The following is a 20,867-nucleotide window of genomic DNA, read 5'->3' as shown; positions in this document are numbered from 1 at the left end:
TGGTGCCCCCTCCTCCCTCCCTCTCCCTCTCTCCCTCTCTGTCTCTGTCTCTGTCTCTCTCTCTCTCTCTCTCTCTCTCTCTCTCACACACACACACACATAAACACACACACTCTATATATCAAACTTTAACTTTGTGCTTTTAGGTATCACTTAAGTGAACTTAATTTAAAAAAGAATGAAAGCAAGAATGTTTAACCCCATCTCTTGCCACGGCAGAATTCTTATTTTCGGTGGCTAGAGGAAGGGTGGACCCAGGAGGCTGGGATTTCTCCTACCTAAATTACCACTCAGAAAATGTCTTCTTGAAGATGGAGGCAGAATCAAGACAATTTCAAACCCATAAAACCAGAAAGCCTGGTCCTGAGAAAGTTCAGAAATACAGACCAGTGATATGGGGGCCATGAAGGCAAACCTAGTCCACTGCCTAGACATGGCAGCAAGGGCTGTGTGGAACAGAGCCCCAAAACAGGCATGCCTGCGGGGCAGGGCTGTAACTCATAAGAGCACAGAGGTCTCAGGCGCAAATGGCCTTAATTACAAGTGCTCCGAGCAAGTCGTGGGCAGCTGTTTCAAGAAAACCTAGGGCCACATCTAAGAATGTAATTCCTACTTATAAAAATTGCTCTTCTGGCATGGAGGGAGGAGGGAGGGAGGAGAGAGGGGAAAGAAGGGGAGGGGGGAGGAGAACATGAGGGATCAGGAAGATTGAGTTAGGGGAAGGACACAGAAGGAGAGCAAGGAAAGAGATAACTTGATAGAGGGAGCCATTATGGGCTTATCGAGAAACCTGGCACCAGGGAAATCTCCAGGGATCCACAAGGATGACCCCAACTAAGAATCTAAGCAATAATGGAGAGGCTACCTTAAATGCCCTTCCCCTGTAATAAGATTGATGACTATCTTAAATGCCATCATAGAGCCTTCATCCGGTAGCTGATGGAACCAGAAGCAGAGATTCACAGCTAAATACTGAGCTGAACTCCTGAGGTCCAGTTGCAGAGAGGGAGGAGGGATGAGCAAAGGGGTCAAGTCCATGCTGGGGAAACCCCTAGTGCATGAACTGGCTTTTTGGAGCTCATTCCCTATGGAAGGATACTCTCTCAGTCCAGATAAGGGGGGGGGCTTGGTCCTGCCCCAAAAGATATGACAGACTTTGATGATCCCCCATGGGAGGCTTCACACTTTCTGAGGAGTGAATGGGGGTGGGATGGGGAGATGGTGGGGGGAATGGGAGAATGGGAGGGAGAGGGAACTGGGATTGTTATATAAAATAAAAGTGTTTTTAATTTAAAAAAAATTAAAAAAACAAAAATTGCTCTTCTGAAAACGGAATATACTTCAGTCATAGAGCAATTCCCTATGTTCAATCGTCTTAAAACAAGCAAACAAATAAATACTGTTGTTCAATCCCAAAAGAGGCAGAAGAAAACATAGCTCTGGCATTCACTGCAGGGGCTGCAGACCCAAGGATAATTTGCTGTGAGAAGTTAGAGATATCAAAACACCAGGCTTAATAGCTGATTAAAAATAAAACAAAACACCAGACAAAACAAAATCAGAAATTAAGGTTAAGACAAGAAAAGATAGAACAAGTTGACATAAGGCACCTTTCACTCCACCATGACACCTACACTGTGTTCACTCCAGTGACACCCACACTGTGTTTACTGTAGTGACACCCACACTGAGTTCACTCCAGTGACACCCACACTGAGTTCACTGCAGTGACACCCACACTGTGTTCACTGCAGTGACACCCACACTGAGTTCACTCCAGTGACACCCACACTGAGTTCACTGCAGTGACACCCACACTGTGTTCACTGCAGTGACACCTACACTGTGTTCTCACTCCAGTGACACCACACTGTGTTCACTCCAGTGACACCCACACTGTGTTCACTGCAGTGACACCTACACTGTGTTCTCACTCCAGTGACACCACACTGTGTTCACTCCAGTGACACCCACACTGTATTCTCACTCCAGTGACACCCACACTGTGTTCACTCCAGTGACACCCACACTGAGTTCACTCCAGTGACACCCACACTGTGTTCACTGCAGTGACACCCACACTGTGTTCACTCCAGTGACACCCACACTGTGTTCTCACTCCAGTGACACCCACACTGTGTTCACTGCAGTGACACCCACACTGTGTTCTCACTCCAGTGACACCCACACTGTGTTCACTGCAGTGACACCCACACTGTGTTCTCACTCCAGTGACACCCACACTGAGTTCACTCCAGTGACACCCACACTGTGTTCTCACTCCAGTGACACCCACACTGTGTTCACTCCAGTGACACCCACACTGTGTTCACTCCAGTGACACCCACACTGTGTTCACTCCAGTGACACCCACACTGAGTTCACTGCAGTGACACCCACACTGTGTTCTCACTCCAGTGACACCCACACTGTGTTCACTGCAGTGACACCCACACTGTGTTCCCACTCCAGTGACACCCACACTGTGTTCTCACTCCAGTGACACCCACACTGTGTTCTCACTCCAGTGACACCCACACTGTGTTCACTCCAGTGACACGCACACTGTGTTCACTCCAGTGACACCCACACTGAGTTCACTGCAGTGACACCCACACTGTGTTCTCACTCCAGTGACACCACACTGTGTTCACTCCAGTGACACCCACACTGTGTTCTCACTCCAGTGACACCACACTGTGTTCTCCCTCCAGTGACACCCACACTGTGTTCACTGCAGTGACACCTACACTGTGTTCTCACTCCAGTGACACCACACTGTGTTCACTCCAGTGACACCCACACTGTGTTCACTCCAGTGACACCCACACTGTGTTCACTCCAGTGACACCCACACTGTGTTCACTGCAGTGACACCCACACTGTGTTCTCACTCCAGTGACACCCACACTGTGTTCTCACTCCAGTGACACCCACACTGTGTTCTCACTCCAGTGACACCCACACTGTGTTCACTCCAGTGACACCCACACTGTGCTCTCACTCCACCATGTTACCCTTCCCCTGTGGCTTCTCATCTCTACTAGCATGGGAACGAAAGAAAATGTGACCTCTGCTCACAAAGGAGTGAGCAGAAAGCCAGCCACAGAAAGACCACAAGAAAATTGCTAAAGCCTTGGGGATTTAAGCAACATATTCCAAAAACCTGATGTCTTATAGGAGTCACCACTGAAATCTAACACTATCTTTTCCCCAGAGTGAGAGTCAGGGAGTTCCCTCCCTGTGGATCTAGTGATAATTATAAAGACAATGGGGTGCAGGGGTTAAATTGTGTTTCCAGAAAGCCATGTAGAAATCCAGCCTTGCTACTCCACACACCAGCTCTCCCTTCACTGTGCTACCCAACCACAGTGAATTCTAGCATGGGAATTAGAGGGAATGTGACCCATCCCAGAGGAACACATCTTGATGGGAAACTACATCCTTGAAGATGTTGAGTTGTTGAGGCGATGCTGTGGGTGGGTAGGCAATAATCCCACAGGGAAAGATCGGTGGATTCTAAAGGGAGACACAGGAAGAAGCCCACCAGGGATGATAAAGACCCTACTCAGCAAGCAGCCTTGTAGACCACTGTCCTGTGTTCTTCCTTCCCACTCTATGAAATCCTTAAGAACCCTCAGACAAAGCATGGAGAATGACAGGCCCTCCATTTTCTAGGGGCCAGGCCTTGAACAAATCTGATTTCCCTTCCAGCTCATATTTCTTGAATATTGACTTTTGAATGGTGAGAAGCTGGAGATGAATCCAGCAACAACATTTACCATGCTGGCAGAAATGAAGATACTTGAGACATTTGTGCTCCGCCCTGTGGCTATCAAACTATTGAAATTATAGACCCCCTAAGAAATTGGAATTTTCTCAGGAATCTCATGCTGGAAGAAGGAAAAGGCTGGATGAAGCCTAGTGCTACCCAGAGGGAGAGCTTATCTCCAGGAAAGAGATGTCTAATAGTTCTCACCATTCCTCAGACCACCTTGCAGGACAGACTGGAGCTGAGATCATGATGATGGGGGACCGACACCTGGGTCACGACTGCTTAGTCATGCATGCATCTTGCCTTCTATTTAAACCTAAACCTCACATCAATTCCTCAAGGAGACTGGGTCAGGAGAATCACTGCAACTCTTGGTTCCTCTTCCAAATATAGCCATACTGAATAAATCTTTTTCTGCTTCTCACTATTACTTGCTTGCTTAATTGGCCTGTTGGGGACAGGTGACTGAGCCTGGAGTGATCCAGGCTCTGACTCTCACAGCTCCAGTCACAACACTATGCCACTCACTACACCCAGATACATTTAAGAATATCAGTTCTTACCGGGCAGTGGTGGCGCACGCCTTTAATCCCAGCTCTCGGGAGGCAGAGGCAGGCGGATCTCTGTGAGTTCAAGACCAGCCTGGTCTAAAGAGCTAGTTCCCGGACAGCCTCCAAAGCCACAGAGAAACCCTGTCTCAAAAACCAAATATATATATGTATATGTATATATATTCTTAAAACTAGTTTTTAAAAATTTAAGAATTGCATCCGTCATGAAGAAGCTGACAGGCTAAGAGAACTCCAGTGAGGCCTAGCACATCTGTGTGATCATTGTATGTGCCATCATGTGTGAGCACGCATGTGCTGCTTTTAGTGTCCATATGCTTTTCAGGCACCTGTCAGGGGTAGCTGGAGGGGGACATCTTCCATAACTAGAGTCCTTGGGGAAACCGGCTGAGCTGTGTCCCTGAGAAATCCAGGTCCTCCTGAAACCAGGTCCTACAGCCTACAGGACTATACACTTAGATGTGATTCTTATTTAAATGTCATATAATGAAGCCTCATAAAATGCCTCTGGAAAGGGGGCTCAGACACCCTGACTAGAATCTACATGGAGCACCTAGTTCTTCCCCACAGTAGCAGACTGCGGCATGGAGGCCTTGCCTCTTCCCCTCAGGCTTGTCCTAGACTGGGCACAACTGCGCACCTGCTTGCACAGACGCACAAGGGAGCCCCAGAGTCACCCTGGCTGCCTCCCCATCCTTGCACTGTTCTCTGGCTTCATCTGTCACACCTTCTCTTTCTCGGTGGCATAGCTGAGTCCCCATCACCTGCTCTGCTCGCTCACTCTCCCCACAACCCACACACCCCTGCCACTCCAGCAGGTCTCAGAAAGGATCCCAGGTGCCAAATCTGATGACCATGCAAGGTTAACATCTGGCTAGCTGTTCCTGGAGTGTGGTTATGTCTTCCCCCCAAGTGTCTCTCTAGCCACAACTGCCATTGATGCTGGCTCCTTATTTATCCTTGTAGGCTGGCCTGAGTGTAGAAAGTTCTACTTCACACCTCACATTCTGAGCGAAGCCTCAGATGCAGTGGTGGCACGTCTCCCCCTCCTTCTGGGGCGTCACAGACCCATGGCACAGGGGACCACGAGAAAACTGCCCCGAGTCTCCAGTCTCGAGGTGACCAGAGGTGCTTTCAATGCTGTCCTGATATAAAGTCACCTTTCTGCCCTTTCCATGGGGAAACATGGGCCAGTGGCCTGGCTGGCATCAGTCAAATTCTACCCAGGATATGATTGGCAGCTCTAGGCAGGGCTTTAGCCACACAAATAAACCCAAGAAAATCTCAGGAGCCACCCACTGTTTCAGGAAGGAGGCTGCCGCTCCACTGTGCTGGATGTAATTTCTGGACATGATTAAACAGGAAGGGAATAAAAGACTCCGGCTGAGATTACATTCAGGAGCACCATGGAGCCTAGTTCTCCAGGCTCTACACTACCCACTGTTAGAAACTAGTGATTAGCCACACCTGCTGTTGTTGGCGGTACAGGCTATGTTCTGCCATTATCACACCTGGGCACGAAGCTGTGGGGTTTGGGGTCAGGCACAAAGCATGTCAGCACCAGCAGGGCAGCTGCGCCCCCCCCAGGCGGGAGAGCGTGAGCTCTCACACAGGCGTGGATGTTACTGGCTTTATTTCTAGATGTGGGTCAGAACTCACACTGACACTGGGTGTGGTGGTGCACTGTACTAATCCTAGCCCTTGGGAGGTGGATAGAAGGGGATCAGGGGTTCAAGGCCAGCCTCAGCTACTTAATGAGTTAAAAAGCCAGCCTGGGCTATGTGAGACCTTGCCACAAACAAATCCCAAAACTGCTCTTGTTTGGTGGACCTGAGAGTTCATCTATGAGTGACTTTTCTGCTATTCCATTGAGACGGCAACCCAGAGCCCTCCAGTATCTCCCGGAAACCATGGCACATGTGACTCCTGGAACCCTACCTAGAAGATCAGCCTCCAACTTCCTTCTTAGCACCCAGGCAGTAGCTTTGGAGCTACAAGGCCAGCTGCTAAGAAGAGGGGCAGATCCACTCCCAGGAGCCTGACACACAAGGAAGGAAATGCTGCCTTATTTCTTCTCCTGCTTGGTTAGGGCTGGGAGAAGATGGGGGTGGGGGAGACTCTGGCTTTCCCAGGTTCAAGGAGACCCTGCAAGAGCTCCAGGGACACCAGGAGAGCTAGATTCCCAGGGAGGGACTCCTTTTTAGGATTTGCAAGACAACTAAAGGAAGGAGGGGGCCCTCTGGGAGTTGGGCCACTCTGAGCTTCAGACACACTTCCATGGCCCACAGCTGTCCTTGCCCGACATCTGCCTTCCTCAGACCACCTGTTGCCCCTACCCAGTGACCTCTTTCCTCAACAGCCCCTCCTATCCCAGTGGCCAGGGGAGGAATTCCACTAGAAGAAGGTGGTTCTGCTTCCCAAGGACTAGAGGCTGCAGGACCATATTGATCAAAGGGGCACACAGCTGTGTCCCCTCTGGCTTGTTGGTGTGATCCCAGATGCTTTTGCAGCTCTGTGCTCCTGTTTCACGACAGTTACCTGATGTCACCATCAGGAAATCAGAGTGCTTCTGAAGGAGCCATCCAACAAAACATGTACCTGAGCTGGGTTTAAAGCCACAGCTGAGCTTCCAAGTTAAGCTCTCACCAAACATGATCGAAGTACAGGATGTCACTGATTAATATAGAATTCAGACAGGAGCATGAAGGGAACATTTCAACCATAAACAGTTCCACTGAGGGCTACCTTCACTTTCTTCTGGAAATCTGGTGACATCCCTGAGGTAAGGTCTAAGAGGGAGGCTAATTAGGACACCTGGTTGAAGGTGTCCTGTGAGGCAAAATGGAGAGGCTTTGGTGGACCAATGGAAATAGTGACCCATCTGGGTGCCCACCTCTACTCCCTTCTGAACAAATGGCCTGGCCATTGAGTACCTCCTTGGCTGCCCTGCTCTGGTCACTGCATTCTGGTCCAGCCTCTGGAAGCTCCTTGAGTTATCCTCTCCATCCCATACTTCTGTCCACTCGGGCTAGGTTACCTTGCTTATCCCTCCTGGGAATGCCTCATACGGGGCCTCCAAGAAGTCCCAGAGAATGAGGGCACTACCCCAGTGGGCCAGGGCTTAGATGCTCAGTCTCTATGGAGATAAGATATATTATTCAGCCTGAACTAGGCAGGCAGAGCAGCCATATATGGGAGAGCACAGGGCATACGGTGACCGAAACCGTGATGGGGGTGCCACGATGGCCCTACAAAGCAAGGATAGCAGCCATGCACGTTCCCCAGAGCAGGGGCACCCCAGAAACATATCTCAGACATGTACCTCCCTACAGTATGGGCACCCTGCTGTAGGACAGGCATCTCTCTAGGTCGTTGTCCCTGGCAACTTTCTACGAGGCTGCCATGCCTCCCTTATCCTTTCATGTCCCCAATGTTCTGCCGCACATTGGCTTTCTTTCGATTCAGATCCCAGGACCGCTAACGACCTCAGTAAGTCCCCTCCCATTCAATATTCAGTTCTTGAAGAGGTCGGTGTAAAAAGACAGAGACAGATTTGTCCCCGGGAGGTCTAAGTCCAGTATGCATTCCTGAGTGGAAGAATTGGACACGCCTTGATAACTGCTCCACAGAGGTACCCCTGGAACTCTATCCCTCCCTGCAGGAGCCCTTTGTAGCTCTGAGCTGCCCAAGACTGAGCCTCCAGGAAGCCACTGCCTTCTCAGGACTGCTGCCCTACCATAAATCGGAAATGTTCAGCGTCCCCGGGACTTGGCATTTGAGCAGCTGGAAGGCCGGAACTTTACCCTGGTAACACCAGGTTTTCTATAAGCACAACTGGGTGACTTCACATACAGGTGACCGACCCTCTCTTATCTCTGACCACTAGAGCTGCAGGCTGGCTCAGGGTCTCGCCAAACATGAAGGTGCACTGAGCAGCAGCAGGCCCCCTGTGGGAGCTCCTCTGGTTCTATAACCCAGGCTACCCCCCCCACCTCTGGGGATGGCATCTCTTGGCCTTTGCTGGTGCCTGGCAGGGATCCTGGCGAGTGACACAGTGGCCACACCATACCTGAGTGGAAAAGCAGTTCCCAAGTGGCATGGGACACTCTCAGCCAGTGCCGGGTGGTTCAGTGTGTCCTCAAAATGGCATAGCTGGTGAAGGAATAGCCGTTAGCACCTGGGCCTTGGGAAGTCTAGTAGGACTCGTTTCCTCTGAGAATGGAACTGCACTGCAGTGACAGTGCCACACAAGTCCCCTCAACAACTGGTTACATAGTCCCCCTGGGAACATGTGCACCTAAACAGGGGGTCAGGGTGACCTTAGTGCTAGGTGTAAGAAGCTGGCTTTGTTGTGTTTCCTGTGAGGGCCACAGGAGTCTTGCTTGACCCACTGGGTGGCTATACTCCACTTCTACACCCCGTATCCTTCCATGGAGAGCCCGGTTGTGTCAGAAAATGAGTAGGTTAGTCCTGTTGGGGGGGGGTCTACTCGCCCAAGAATACCTCTGTGGTCACAGATACCAGAGTACACCAGGATGTCCAGCAGGTGTCAGCCTGCACCCCTGCATCTGGCGCATCCTCAAACTGCTGCACATGGGAGGCATGGAACCGAGACTATACCTGTTGAGCTCCGCTATTGCCCAGAATTCCCCAGCACATGTGGACCAGGGACCCACATTACCTCTGCATCTGTTAAGGGTCTCCCACAGGAGCCATTCTATTCTCAGGAGCCCCTTGTGAAATGCTATGTTTAGTGGCAGCTGGCTGGGGCTCGGCATCACAGCCCAGGCGGCATGCACAAATCGTGGAGCTGTAGAGGTGTGCTGGGCTGGACAGGCACAAAGAACGCATCCCAAACATGCCTGCCTGTAAGCCAGTGTGGTAGGGGACCGTTCCTAGGAGGATGTGGGTCTCTCTTGTGCCCGAAGCTGGAGGAGACCCAAGCCCACAGGAACTATAATTCCTGTCCACACCAGTGCAGGTACAACCCTTAGCTAGCTTATGCCGGGTGAAGTAGGGCATCGAGGTTCCAGGCTGGTTGTGACTTCCTGCACACCAGGAGTGCCTGAGTCCTGACTCCCTGGCCTGATGGACACAGGTGAACTGCAGGACAGTGTTTTAACTTCAAGCTGCTGGTGCTTACTGTTCATTTTGCGCTGCTTTCCTGATTCTCCTTAGGGAGCATTGTTCTGTAAACAGGGAGATGAAGGCCCAGCAGTACCAGAGGCACTGGTTTGCCCAGGAACATGGACTGTCCCAGCCCTAGGCTATCTAGTCCAGAGGGACAAGAAAGCTGTAGTTGCCAAGCAACGAGATGGAGGCATCAGAGGAGCTTAGGGCCCCAGGGAGGGCGCAGGTGGCCAGCAGAGGGAGCGCAGCAGAGCCCGGCAGAAGTGGCTTCAGGGGACTCCCTGGTAAGCAATGACAAACACCTGGCCTGGGAGGAGCAGGTAGGGTGTTGACTGTGTAGGCTTACTGTGATCTCCTAGTGGGCCACTATGGGAAGGCTGAGGATAAGGAGAAAATGGGGACACAAGGTACAAGAGCCACAAGTCTGCCTGGCATTGCCCTGAGAGGCTGAGAAGGGCTGGTGTCCCTGAGGCCTCCCTCTGCAGTTTGCTGATGGCCCTAAAACTGCATCCTTACTTAATCCCCTGGGAGTCTTTAGGGCCTGTCTTCTGGTAAGGTCGTAGTTCTATCCCTATGGCCTCCTTTAGCCCCGATCTCCTCCTTAAAGGTTCTGCTCTGGACACTGACTTGGAGGCAAAGGCTTTAACCTACGTATCAGGTATCATGAGGACTTAGGTCAGTTTTCTGAGGTTTCCCCCTAACATCGAAGTCTCGTTTCCCCACCCAGGGCTCTTCGTTGGCTCCTGAGCCCCAGGTGGTATGGCAGACCCAGACACCCCTGCATACTCCCTTGGATGCCTGCCATAGAACTTTCCACAGTCTACCCAGCAAACCCAGCACTACAGTCCCAGGTCAGAATGACCCAAGGGGTGCCTATGCCCAGTTCCTGGTCTCTACACAGTCTGCACTGCAAGGAATCAAGGCATTATGCTGGCCTACCCCCGTCACCTGGCAGAATGCACTCAGACAGTACTCTGGTCAGTTCAGGGTTCCATGAGTACTAGTCTGTACACAGGTACAAAGGAACCCTTTAAAAGAAGGACCCCCATTCATTTATGCTCTCTTCCTGCTTTCTCTTTCCTGTGGTTCCCCGGGGGCTGACAGGACTTTTCCTGTTTCCCTCTTCTCTTCTGTCTCTGTGTCTCTACCTCTCTTCTCTTTCCTTCTCCCATTCCTCCCCTTTCTAGTAAAACTTCTCACTTAAGCTCTGTCTGCCTGGCATGTTTGCCCCTCCTCCGCCTTGGTCACCCTCGCCTATAATGGAATCTGCCAAGGTCCCCCATGCAAGGTCCCCCATGCAAGGTCCCCCATGCAAGGTCCCCCACGCAAGGTCCCCCAACGCTTTATCATAACATGCACAGCTTCCTCAGCTGCTCCTTCACTCATTCCTCCCCCGACCCCCATCAAGGAGGACCTACACACTGGCTTGTGCAGGCTCATCTAACATGTTCTCAAGCTGAAGCTCAGAGCCAGGAAAGAACTCAAATGCAGAGTTTCTAGAAAGGCATCTACAGGCACCCAGCATCCACCAGGGAGGGAGTAGAGAGCACCCAAGTCTACCTCAGGCCACCATTGGAGCCCCTGACACAGAAGTGACTTCAAGGACGAAAGCCCCTCTGCTGGCATCCCATAGACTATCTTTTGAGTAGCCAAGCCTTCCTCGTCCATCATTCTTGATGGGTACAAGCTCTGAGCGGAAAGAGAGGCGTCCTCGGATCTCACAGTACAGGAGCCAACACACCAGAATGAAAGTGAGATGCTAAAGCTGGGCACTTGCTTGGCAAGGGATCTGTCTGTTGGAGGGAGCAGACACAGCAGCGTGCGCTGCATGGTTTACGGAGCGTGCATTCATCATCTGGTCCTTGTTTGCAGATTCACAGGCCTCCATCCAGGTGGGGCTCCCAGGAATCGCAGAGGAGATAGCCACCAGGGAGAACAGCCAGCACCCAGATGGCCTGTTCACAGTCCCTTTCGCGCTAACATCATCACATCACAATGACAGACCAGCTTGATCAATCACTTAACACCAACAACGATGACACAACACACACCTAGCACGGAGGTGTGACTGGTTAGGAACACTTGGGGAGACAAGTTTACTCTGTCACCTCTCAGGATGAGGCTGGAACCAAGGCTCACCACTTTACCAGACTCCATCCCATGCACTCCACACTGTTGCCCCTGTGCCGGCCACACGGCCACAGGCCACCTGACAGCCTGCTGGGGACATGGGTTTGCCTGTTCACTTCAGGACACACACCATGGAAAGCTGGTGTCATCCACCTATACCAGAGAATTCTGTACAGAGAACTCTGAGCCTGGCAGCTTAGAGGGATGGAGAAAAGGACCCAGCTCACTATGGGTCATGAGGAAGAGTGGCTATGCCACCAGTGTGGGTTGTCTTGTGTTCTTTCTTTTTCTTTCTTTCTTTTTGTTTGTTTGTTTGTTTTGAGACAGAGTTTCACTCTAAGCCAGGCTGGAACTTACCATCCTTGATAATGAGATTACAGACATGTACCATGTGCCCAGACACTTGCTTCCTTAAATTCTGTTTAGTTGGGTTTACAACTAGTTTTTGTTGTTTTATTTTGTCTTTATTGTTTATATTAGACAGGGTCTCATTCTATGCAGTCCAAGCTGACTTCAAACTCTTGAAAATACTTCTGCCTCACCTCCTGAGTGCTGAGATTATGGGCATGGGATGGTACACTAAGGTATAATGATTTGCCTTTAAAATTAGAAGGAAAGCACAAAGCAAATAAAAGGATTTCTGAGCAGAAAATAACTCCCAATATACTATATAGAACTTCCAAAGATAGTTTGCCTGCCTGTGCACACAGGTGTGTGTGTGTGTGTGTACATGGATGTATATGACATATGCATACCCCCAACCCTACCCTTGGCCCCTACAGGACCACAGTTACAGGTAATAGGATGTAATTTGCAACAGGAAGATCCCTAGACAAAAATAACTGTTCAGAGGATGTCTTGCTGTGAGTAATTTAGATGATAAAGGACTCCTCTGAGGACAACTGCCTTGGTGTAAATTGATTTAATCAGGCTGATACCCTCCTACCTCCCCGAGAGTGCTATCATCCTCAGCAAGGGGGAGGATGTGGTTTTCTCAGGCCTCTACTTCCTGTTTGCATCTTCTGTGTGTGTGTGTGTGTGTGTGTGTGTGTGTGTGTGTGTGTGTGTGTGTGTGTGTGACATATATACAGGTGCTTTTGGAAGCCAGAAGAGGGTATCAGATCCCCTGGGGCTGGAGTTATAGACACTTGTGAACTGCCTGATGTGGGTGCTGGGAATTAAACTTAGGTCCTTTGGAGCCATCTTTCCAGCCCTAAAATGTGTGTTTTATCACATGCACAGTATATATGTAGACACCTTTTGTAAACTTCAGTGTTCCCACTGTTCCGAGTGAGGTTCAGCAGCGTTAGGCATACTGACCCTGCTGTGCCCCCACCCACCCCGTGTGTGCATCCAAACAGCTGGTAAAATCCAGACCTCTCTTACAGAATGGAGACTCCACCCCCACTAAATAGCCGCCTTCACCACCTCTGGACCACCATGGGCCACACTGCCCTCCAGTCTCCCTGTGTCCTTTTCTAAAGGCCGGGGCCATTCCATTGTCAAAAGGCAAAATTCGAATGAACTTAGCTATAGGTCTAATTGCTATATATATTTGAGCCACCCAACACTGGCTGGTGAGCTTTGTAAGTGGGAACAGGAAATAGAACCACGGGAAACACCTGATTGGTTAGTCCAGGCTACTTCTTTTTTAAAGGGTTAAAGCAGAGACTTCCTTGTCAGGCTGGGGATTTGACACCTGCCTGTTTCCTGTTAAGAGTCTGTCCGGTGACATGGTACTTGGCATGAGTGGTTCTGTGTTGGTCTGGTTCCAACTGTTAGGGCCCAGGGCAGAGGCTCTATCTAGACAACGTCCTCCATGGCCTCATTTCACACCGTTACTACCTTTGACTGGCACTGGGCTGCTCTACCTTTACTGCTAAGAACAAAGCTGTTCTGGATGTCGGTGTGCAGAGATCCATCTGTATCACCGCATCCCAGCACATGGAAGAATGCAACTGTTGTTTGGTTATTACATAACTAAATTAAATTTTGGTTACATTTATTTGTGGTGTGTGTGTGTGTGTGTGGGACAGCATGTTCCATGATACCCACATGGTCAGAGGACAATGTATGGGAACTCGTGCTGTCGTGTCTGATGGCAGGCACCTTTCCCTCTGAGCCATCTTGATAAGCTCCAAATGACCACATTTAAACCCTTGAGGAACTCTATGCAGTCTTCTCCAGGGCCTGTATCTGAAAACTGACATTTCTGTCAGCAAAGCACAGGGTTCTGATGTCTCCACATCCTTGATTATATTTGATATTTGCAACTCTTAAAAAAATAGCCTTCAGGAGTGTAAAGTTATTTTTCATGGTGGGTTGGATTCTTTTTTATTTTATTTTGGTTTCGGGCTGTATTTTGGTATGGGGACAGAAGCCAGGGGACAAGAGTTCATATAGTGAGCCACATCCTCAGTCTTAGCTATGGTTCCAACATGCATTTCTCTACGGACCAGTCAGCTGCGCATCTTTTCACAAACTGATTTTCCAGCAGTCAAGTGCTCTTGCTCATCTTGAGGTGCTAAGGATAGAACCCAGGGCCTTTTCTAGGCAAGCGCCTTGTCTCTGAGCTACATCCCCAGCCCCTTTGTCCATTTTTTAAAAACTGGTTTATTTAAATGTTTTAGTTGCTGAGTTACAGGAGGACCTTCTATTATGGGTATTAACCCCTTGCCAGGTAGATAATTTGCCCCTGTTCCACACTTTCACATTTAACAGATTTCTCTGGCCCTGCAGCTGTACCCTTCTCCCTGAGGCTTTAGGAACTGCCTTCTCCACTTATACATGGTTGGTAACTGGCATCACACAAACACACACAGACACACACACACACACACAGACACACAGCACACACACACACACACACACACACACACACACACACAGCTGGATCCCTGCGGAATCACATCTGCTTGTGAACAGTATCAACTTCACTAAGTGGCTTCCTCTGCAACCAGGGCTGCTTTGACCCAAGCTGGGTTATCCTAGGCACAGATAAACTCATGTGTTTATTTCTCCATCTGGTTGGGGAAAGGCAGTACATCCACTTGAACACAAATGATCCTGTGAGTTTGCTTTTCTAGTATGTTGGAGAGGGTGGGTATCACCCAGACACGGTTGTTTTCACAGGAGACACAAGAGCTATTGCCATCTTGAATGCCCTGGGGTCAGGGTCCCCTGTGTTGCTGCAGGGTTTGCACTGGTACCAAGAAGCCCAGCCCAGGGCCAACCCCATCCTGAGGCCTCCAACTAGGGCTCTTCCTGACCTAGTTGTGATTCTCTTGGATGTTGTTGCTTTATTTAAAGAAAGTTCCTTCCCATAAAGAGACGTGGTGTCTCAAACCCTAGGCTACCCCAGTGGAAACAAGAAGCCAAGTTAAATATTATGTAGCAGAGAAGAGAACAGGACGTGCGTGGAGCGTTTTCTTGTTAAACCAAGTGAACGATCACCAAGGCAAAGCTTCTTTCACGGCAAAGTGACAGAACTTGAGCTGGCACTGCTCACCGAGAGCTACAGGCATCTTACCGATTACCAGGAGGGCCACACCCCATGAAATATTTAAGCAAAAAGCAAACAGTCTGCCCAGCAGGCAGCAGGTTTTCAGGCACCAGAGTTTAGTCGTAACCCAGAATCAGCTCTCCAGCCTCAGAAGCCTAGGGAGAGGCAGTCTAACAGTATTTCTGTTCAGGCAACCCAGGTATGGCTTGGGATACAATTTTACCAAGACTCTTTGTAAGCAGAGCCTAGGACGGCAGTGAGAGACATGGCCCAATATGTGAACACATCATGAAGCTGGCACTCCTCCATGCAGGACTAACTCAGCAGTGTTCTCATAGAAACTACCTCGGAGGCCACAGAAAATGTGCTAAGCAACAAACCACAGAGTTTGCTGAGTCCACAGAGACACGGGTGTTGAACACAGAGACACAGGGACACACAAGTAACATAGAGACAGGCACACCACAGCGACGCCCACTCACACGGAGACACTAGAGACGACCAAAAGACAGCACAGAAACAAGACAGCACTGATGCACACAGAGACACACACACAGACAACACAGAGACACACAAAACACACATGCTGACTGCACACAGACAACATGGAAACACACAGGTAACACAGAGACAGGCAACAGAGACACAAGGAGACAATATGTAGACACATATACCATAGGACACCTTAAGACTCAGAGTCATACAAACACAACACGGAGGTACAGAGAGAGGCAGAGACAACACAAAGTTACACAGCATGGAGACATTGCAGGTAACAAGGCGACACATGGGGACACACAGACTCACAGCCACACGTGTGTGGATATGTGCACACATCAGGATACTTCTGCCTGGACTCCCTGGGCACCTGACTGGAAGGGCCATTGCTATGGAAAGTGGGATGTTCTGTTGGATCTGGGTCTCCAGGGGGCAAGATCAGCTGCTGGTAGCTTCACTAGATCGCTGTGGCCAAGCCCTGAGCTGCCACCCCTCGAAGGGTAATTACCAAGGTTTGGCAGACATGTGGTCCTACCAGCCATAACAGTGCCGGGAAGCACGATGCCAACCTCCAATCAGGGACTCAACACTGGTCTTTGTCCTGGGCAGGGGAGAAACCACAGGAGTCTGCAGGGGAGGGAGCAAGGGAAGGCAGAGGGTGCTCCAGGCCACTTATGACCTTCTAGGCCGTTGTGACCCCCAGGAGCCCCCCTTGGGAAGTCCTGTACTTATGGTTCTTCTTGTCATCTGGGGACTTTGTCCTTTCCTTGTCCCTTCTGTCTTGGGGGCACTCTGGGTAACTGTCCATCTTGTGTTCGTAAATGGTTCTGAGAACACTTTGAGACTATTCCACCAGAACAGAATCCCTTCAACTAGAAAGCAGAGAGGGATCTCTCTCTGGACCCTTACCACGGGGGCCAGGATCCTTCCTATGGATCCTTTGTGCTGAGTCATTTCCCCTAGGCCCCTGGGCCCAGAGAAGATGCAGGGACAACCAGAGAACAGACAGGCAGTCACACCTAGCAAGTGACAGACTCATTCTGCCCCTCTATGGGTTCCGTCTTCATCAAAAGCAAACAGAACACAGTTCAAAGGCTCAGTGTTGAGACCCATGTCCTATGGGACATGGACGGAGCAAGCTCTGCAGGTAAGAGACACAACATTCACTCATATCCTGCTACACAGCGAAGGGAGGCCGTGCCGCCACGTGCTGTCTACTTGTAGCAACACCACACCCAATGAGATGGGACGGGAGCACTCGTGTGAAGGGTGCTGGTCTGAAGGCAAACAGAGGACCAACTGGGCTAGCATGTATGTATTGTGGTGAATATAGGAAGTGGACAGCTCTGGGAGCTGCTCTTGAAGGAGGTTGTCAGTCAGGAGACCTGATGTCTCTGGAGATTGAGAAAGTTCATTCTCATCACCTGCCACACATCTGTAACCAAAGGTTGGCTCAGGACAACACCCCACCCAGGGCTTGGCTCCTGGCACCGTGCCCAAGCCGAACCAATAAAATCTTTGTTTGTTTTTCAAACTTAGTTTACACTGTGCTAATGAAACACCAAATAATAGGTCTTCTGTTCCCATGTAGAAGCAAGACACGAAACCACTAGATTGACCGTTGTCTGGAACTGTCACACGAAATCCCCACACAACTGGAGCCAGCCATCCATGGACAGATTCAGTCAGTCAGACAGGCAACGGCACAGCTGGGGCCTCAGAACAACACCAAGTCCCAAATCCCTAGAGCGGGTGACAGGGACTGGCCCAGCCCTACCTCCAGCCTCCAGTGGGATATGACCCCTTGAACATCTGACTCTCAGGACCTTCTAGACTGAAGGTCTACAAGAGAGGAGAGGAGGGTGTAGATTTCAGGGTTGAGAGGTCTCCTGGTAGAACCCACATAATCCCGCCTCACCTGCTACATCTAGGACTTTGGGTCATGCTCTTTCTCGATATTACTTCAACAGCCTGAAATGGGGCAGCGGGGCATGGAGAAGTCTCAGCCCACACCTGTCTGCTGCATCCTGTCCCCAGGGGCCTCTAATGCGGTTTATCGTCCAGCATGAAGGACTTTGAGGATGAAGGTCAGAAGACATGACAGTGTTGGTCTGGCCCGTGCTCTTGGCTCAAGGTGTCACAGGAGTTCAATATTCTTGGGCATCAATCTCCTACCCCAAAAATGAGACTATATCCTGGAGGCCTGCGGTCCTCGGAAGCATGAGAGAGACAGAAAGCCCAGGTCAAGGGCAGACATAGACCCCAGCCCCCATCACACCATCCATCAGCAGAGGGGATACTTTCCAAGAAAATGGTGGGGCTCCTTGCCTCAGCAGCTCAAGAGGGCCTCAGTAGATGCCGATGTCTGCTTTGTTTCACCCACACCCTCTGGTGAGCCCCCATGGTCAAGCAGGCTCCCTATAAGCAGGGCCTGCAGACACCACAACTGCTCTGTCACTGTATTTGGTGAACTAACAATCATCTATTTACTTCTTGGGTTCCATGAAGAAATCTGTCCCTTGGCAAGTAGGCAGACAGCCACATGCAACCTTGCTGCCATGCCTAAGATTAAGGAAAGCCAACCACTACCCAGCAGGACAAGCTGGCACCCTGGCAACCCTGTCTGCTTAAGCAGGAGACAAAACCTGAGCCAGAGCTCAGAACAGAGACAGGTGGAGACATAGCTCAGCATGCCCAATCTAGGGAAAGGGTATCTGTAGGGTGCATGTGTACACACACACACACACACACACACACACACACACACACACACACGAATGCATGCACATATGTGTGCTTGCACCAAAGCTATGCAATGCACAAGTTCATACAGGGAAGCAGTTGCTCAGATTTTGTTACAAAAATTACCTCACCAGAAAAGTGACAGTTCTAAGTTCCTCTTAATCAGTGTCACAGCATACCCTCACCCAGGTCTCTAAACAGCGGCATATGTGCAATAGGAACACACCTGTCATGGGCACCTATGATGGTGCCTCCCCAGCTGACCAGGGCAGGGCATCTGAGTATTGGACAAGTTGTTTAGACCAGTACCAATCCAGCTTTGGAGATCCTGCTCAGGAAGGCAGACAAGAACTCAGAAGGTAGAGGTCTCTCAGAGAATGCCTGGCAAATGCCATCTATCCTCCAGGTGGGTGGGGCAAAGACCAACCTATCTATTTGCCAGCTCTGGTTTCATCTTTGCTCTGTGACCCAAAGAAGGGCTCTAGAACAATCTGGAGAGTGTACTGTGAGAGTCCTTTCCTGTTGCATGTTCCCCAGAAAGCCTGGCTTAGCAGATGCGTGACCAACAATAAATTGCCCTGTTCCAGGATTCCCACATGCAGTCAGAGGTCACAAGTCACCATAAAGGACAGCAAGCCAAGTGGGCTCCCACAGCTGTGAAGTTACACTCACAGCTCTCACCAAAGTCTGGCTGCCTCTGTCCTGCCTGCACCTCCGAATCCCTCACCAGGGCCGAGAAGACAGCTCCTTTACTCAGAGGTCCTAATTGGGAGGGGTCCAGGGTTAGTGATCAGAAGGTAACCGCAGAAGCTATCCTCCAGCAACCTCCGATAGCCCACTGGCTCTTACAACCACTCTACAGAATGTTACCGCCTACAAGGTTCACAGGACATCAGGCAGGGCCGGGGATTAGCAGGAATAAACTGAGGGACAAAGGGCACCAGCTGATTCCAGAGCCAGCGCTGTAACACTTGGTGACCTGCAGCCATTCCTAAAGCCAGCAGGCAGTAGTGGCCACCTCCTGACACCTGGGCAACAGGCAGGCAGTCTGTCACTCGCTGCTCCTACACAGAAGCAGCAGTGACCCTCTCTAGGAGGAAGGCTTAGCTGCACCTACCATAGCGGCTGGGCTCGCGGCAGTAGCGCAGAATGGGCAGCGCATCTACTTCTTGTGTTTTCAGCGCGGCCACTAGGTTAGGATCCGGGTCGGGGTCGGGGTCGGGGTCGGGATCCAAGCACAGGTGCTGGCTGCCGCCGCCCTCTGCCCTGGGTCCCGCGTCCCCCATGCCGCTCTGTGCTGGGGTTACCACGAAGCGCTGGGACATGTTGGCGTCCGAACGCAGGACGCCGCGATGACTGCTGGATGCGAAGCCTGCCGGTGCTGACCGTGGGTCTCGGGGAGCGGGGCGGGGCAGGGGCGGGGCACGAGGTGGGGGCGGGGCAGGAGGGAGCCGAGGCAAGGGCTGGGAGGGGCAGGTCGGGCGAAGTCGAGGCGGGGGTGGCTGGTTAGAAGTGAGTGGGTCTAGGAGGGTGTAAGACAGGGCTGGGGTGGGCATGGGGTGAGAAAGTTGGGGTAGGGACCGGGCCAGGACGGGACTGAGGCAGGAGATGAGAACAGAAAAGAGCAAGGATGAGAAAGGGGGACTGGAGGAGAGAATGAGCTAGAAGGGGGCAGGGAAGGGGCATGAGAGGACAGGGGAGGGCAGTGGAGTGGGATTTGGGTGAGGGCTGGGCCAGGGGAGAATTGGGACCTATGAGAAGAACTTGTCCTGAACCTAGGTAGGCGATGCTTGGGCAGGAAGGCATTGGGCATTTGGCCTAAGAAGGGCATTTGATGATGGCAGTACAAATCTTATGGGTCACCACCTGCCCAAGAGACTGAAATTTTGGGTTCCAGGCTGGTCACTTCAGTGTTGCTTCAGGGTTGTGCAAAAGTGACTAGGAGACTACTATCCAACAATCCCAACCCACCAACCCCCACCCCTGACTGCCAATAACCTACCAGGTCACAGAGATCTAGCCCAGGGCCAGGCTAGGATGGGACAGGCCATGGATAGCCTCTAAGGGCCAGAGTAAGGGGTTCTGGGAATAGGGGTATGTGACAGCCTTGTGGATCACTAGGCCTAGAGTAGTGGGTCTCTATTTCCAAAATTATGTGCATTATGATTCACAACAGTGGCAAAATTACAGTTACAAAGCATCAATGAAAATGATTACGGCTTGGGCTCACCACAACATGAGGGGCTGTATTAAAGGGTTGCAGCATTAGGAAAGTTGAGAACCACTGGCTGAGAAGACAGTCTGCCCCCCTCCCTCCCTTCCGTTTGCCCCTGCAGCCTGGCCTTTGATACTGGTGGCCTCCTAGATTTGTGCCTGGGTTGCCAGATTCCTGGGAGAGCAGAGGGTGCGGACAGAGCTGAGAAGCCGCTCAGCAGGCCTGGAACAAGTAGACACCGGAAGTGGACGCCAATCACTCTGAATCACTCTGCGCTCATGGTTCTTTACCCACATAGCTCTTCGC

The 20,867-nt window shown here is 50.9% G+C and overlaps 1 protein-coding gene across 2 annotated transcripts in view; it reads right to left on the bottom strand.

Moving 5' to 3' along the window:
* Slc12a7 (solute carrier family 12 member 7) overlaps positions 1-19,687 on the bottom strand; it is an 83,231-nt gene extending 63,544 nt beyond the window's left edge. Inside the window, exon 1 of one of the 2 annotated variants that reach the window (XM_021235468.2) lies at positions 19,464-19,687. In XM_021235468.2, the coding sequence (XP_021091127.1) occupies positions 19,464-19,671 (208 nt within the window). In that variant the 5' untranslated portion in view covers positions 19,672-19,687. The remainder of the gene's footprint in view (positions 1-19,463) is intronic. The other variant, XM_013124622.3, reaches the window with a different exon arrangement.
* Positions 19,688-20,867: the final 1,180 nt, after the last annotated feature.

The sequence above is a fragment of the Mesocricetus auratus genome, unplaced genomic scaffold (genome assembly GCF_017639785.1).
Source record: "Mesocricetus auratus isolate SY011 unplaced genomic scaffold, BCM_Maur_2.0 Super-Scaffold_100015, whole genome shotgun sequence".
In the NCBI taxonomy this organism is placed as follows: domain Eukaryota; kingdom Metazoa; phylum Chordata; class Mammalia; order Rodentia; family Cricetidae; genus Mesocricetus; species Mesocricetus auratus.
The sequence above is the reverse complement of the archived record's forward strand: the minus strand, read 5'-3'. Positions and strand labels throughout refer to the sequence as shown.